Here is a 3,408-nt window from a genome sequence, read left to right on the forward strand (position 1 = left end):
TCTGATTGTCATTCTGGCCTCTGCATGGGTTAGCTTTGATCATTTTGTAGCCCTCAGCCTGTCTTGGGGAGCAAATGATGTAAGCAAATTAAAAGGCACCAAGGGGACTCATCAGACCCTGTGGGAAGATCCAGAGTCACTCGGGCTCTAGGCTCAGAGTCACTGCAGTAGAAGCCATTTCTCGCCAGCAGGGGTTCAACAATACAGACGGGATGTTTTTTAAACCCAGACTGAGTCTGGGTTGCACTGCAGGGAGGGAAAGAGTTACCATATTCACAGCAGCAAACAGAATGGAATGGGTTTTTTATTTGTTTGTTTGTTTGTTTTTTAATATCAAACTGTGGCCATCAGTGTTTTGACTAGCCTTTAATAACTGACTGTATTTTGAAAATTAGCATGTAATCAAGGTGGTCCAGAAACTATTTTATTATTCTCGGGGGCACCATGGTGCCTCCCCCTCAGGAATCCTGGTTCTGGTGAGAGGGATGATTTGGGAGGCCAAGTGTGAGATGCACCAGCTGGAGCAGAGTTCCCAAAGGCCAAGGTGGCCTGTCATGGTCACCTTGTGCTGTCCAAGCACTGAGCAGCCAAAGCCTCTAAGCAGGATGGGAGGGGAGGGAGCCAACAAGCCAGCATCCTTAGAGTTCTAGGCTGTCCACCCCTGTGCTCTGGCAGAGACGCAGAGACGAGGCTGCTCTCCTGTCTCTTCCCAAGAAAGCAGTATCCTAGTGTGGTCTCCGCCTCCTGGGAACCGGCGGCAGAGGACTTCCATTGAAAATAATGGAAATTCACATTGGCGTACTTTTGATCCTTGAAGACATTCTCTCACGCCAGGAGGACAAGTAAGGCGGCGAGGAAAGTCTTTTTAAAAAGGAGGATGGTCCATTTCATCGAGCCAAGAGGCTGGGCTAGTTGGAAAATCGGGGTAGCCTACACTGCTTCCTGTTGAGAGGTCAGAGGTGGGTCCCCCAGCCATGGCTCTCAGTGTCTGGCTGACTCCCTGCCCTGCATGCGCAATGATGCCCAGATTACTGTCCACTGTGTAATCCAGCCCACTGAGCAAAGGAGCATGGGACGGCAAGGACGATATGGAGGATGGAGACTGGGGGATTCCATAGGGGCTCCCATCCCTCAAGTCCTGATAGGATTGTCCTGTCCCATCCATGGAGAAGCTCCCATTCATTAACTGTCCGCCTGTAACGTCCCCCACGTTGCCATAAATCCTATTGGTGTGGCCAAGGTCTGAGAGTATTTGATCTTCTGTGGACAAAAGAACGGAGATTTATTGTCAATGCCCAGGACTCTGTGGTCCCTGCTCTTCACAACCAGCAATACAACAACCAGGAGGGATGCCCATGGGCAGCAGCTGCCTCCCTGCCAAGCACAGGTCAGACACCAACATATCTGCCTGCTTTCTAGAGACCAACCCAGATCAATGCCTGTACCTAAATCCCCAGGCCATGGGCTGGACAGTGGCTGGTAAGCTTGTTGGTCTAGAAGAGCTCTGGGATACCCTGCCTACCCGGAGGAGTGTGTGCCAGGGTTTGGTGGCCCGATTCTATCACAAATGGAAACTGCTGACCTAGCTTACTCTGAAGGCTTTCAAACCAAGAAAAGTGCTTGTCTGGGCTGTTTGAGAAACAGGCCTAGATGCTAAAGGTGGCTAGGAGCCACTCTCAGGCCTGTATGTAAAATCCTGATCCACCCGAAAATGGAGTTCCATATCAAAAAACTCAGTTTCTTTCTATATCCAATAACCTACTTACTGAGGATAAAGAATGACTGGATTAAGGTAAATGGACCTTCTGGTTTCTTGAAAAATTTCATTAAGGGGAATCTAATGGAATTTGCTGAAAGAATTTTTCTCTCTCCAATAGAGGCAAGCAGGTTTAGTCTTAAGAATTACAAGATTGTGTATTACCCAGAGAGGACATGTTATACCCAGAGGCCCAAGGGAAATGAACCACGAGAGTTAGTGCTCCTCTGTTCCAGGTATGGATTTGAGCAGCTCAAGTGGGTTTAACCTGTTTTCCCAATCTTGTCAAAAGACCTGGGAATGATACAAATCTCCTTGGCCCTCCTTGGGTCCTAAGCACTGTGATCTAAGAGTTTGGGCTCAGTGGACCCCTGGGCTGTGGTCAGAGATTTCACAGCTTTGTGCTACGGCAAGCAACTTACTCCAGCCTCTGCCTTTCCTATGTCTACCTGGCCTGACATACTGTATCTAGACTTCAACACCCTGTCTCTCTGATCCCCACATTCCACTCATAAACATTAAAAAGGAGGGAGCATGTGTCATTCAAACGGAGCAGGAAGGTGGAGATTAGACTCCACTGTAAAATGGCTGAGTTGGCCCTCTGCCTGGTACCTGCCGTCCCTATGCTAGGCTACGATGGGAACAATCATGTCACCCATTTATCTTCATGTATGGAGGTGTGTTTATCTTTCCCTAAGCACATCCGTAGCTGGTTGTGTCCACAGATGCCCATGACAACTCTGTGAGATGGGTAAGGATGACATTCCCCAGGGAAAGACTGAAGCTCAGGAGAAACAGATGGCTTTGACAGAGCTACACTAGAAACCGGGTGTCTGATCCTTGGTACAGGCCTTTGCCCTCCCTACCCAAAATAAATAACATAAATAAATAAATAAACTGTATTTGAGGGCTCAGTGACCAAGAACGCTTGTGGTTATTTGTAAACAACCTGAGGATCCACTCATGCGGTAATTTGCAATTCTGCTGATGCACAGATTTGAACGTAGCGCATGCTGCAAAGCTTGTGTGCAGAGGGCAGATGGAGTGAGTGGTGGGGGGAGGGGGTCTCAGAAACGCAGCCAGTTCCCCATCATGCACTCACATTATTGATTTCCCAGGAAAAGGCCTGTTGAGCATGTCCTCCTGCAACCAGGATTGGAGGACCGGCTTACTCTAGGGGACCGTGGGAGGAGCTCAGTGTCCCTGCAGAGGGGAGAGGTGCAGGAGGGCTGGGGCACAGACTGAAACAGGGCCATCTGCTCACAACTGTGTGGGCTGCTAAGGGCATCTCTGGCAGGACAGTGGGAGGGGCCTGTGGGCCAGGGCAGGGCTAGGCTGGGTCCCTGGGACCCCAGCCTCCGTATCTCAGCAACAGAGGTCTGTTCTTTTGCTCTCTACTCCTCACCCCTTCTGGAAGGGCCACTAACACCCTTCCCACCCTTTGCTGAGAGCCTAGGAAAATCCTGTGTCCAAGAAGCTATCATCAGAAAGATACCTCCTGCGGGCAAGGATTAATGTCCCCCAGGGTCTCACCTAGGGCCTCGGCCTCACCCCTCCAGCCCTGCTCACCTCGGAAGCTCAGCTCACTGTCACTAACCCCACAGTCCTCTGCTGAGCTCTCCTTCTCTTGCTTGCTGCCTCCCCGGCTCCTC

At 50.4% G+C, this 3,408-nt stretch overlaps 1 protein-coding gene across 2 annotated transcripts in view; it reads right to left on the reverse strand.

The window, feature by feature from the left end:
* Positions 1 to 295: 295 nt before the first annotated feature.
* Positions 296 to 3,408, reverse strand: part of Lhx4 (LIM homeobox 4) — a 56,652-nt gene continuing 53,539 nt past the window's right edge. For both annotated transcript variants that reach the window (XM_031385368.1, XM_031385362.1), the window contains exons 5-6: positions 3,326 to 3,408; positions 296 to 1,260 (exon numbers count right to left, since the gene is read on the reverse strand). The exon at positions 3,326 to 3,408 is cut by the window's right edge and continues 89 nt beyond it. In XM_031385368.1, coding sequence (XP_031241228.1) covers positions 866 to 1,260; positions 3,326 to 3,408 — 478 coding nt within the window. In that variant the 3' untranslated portion in view covers positions 296 to 865. The remainder of the gene's footprint in view (positions 1,261 to 3,325) is intronic.

Source organism: Mastomys coucha, unplaced genomic scaffold (genome assembly GCF_008632895.1).
Source record: "Mastomys coucha isolate ucsf_1 unplaced genomic scaffold, UCSF_Mcou_1 pScaffold1, whole genome shotgun sequence".
Taxonomy (NCBI): Eukaryota; Metazoa; Chordata; class Mammalia; order Rodentia; family Muridae; genus Mastomys; species Mastomys coucha.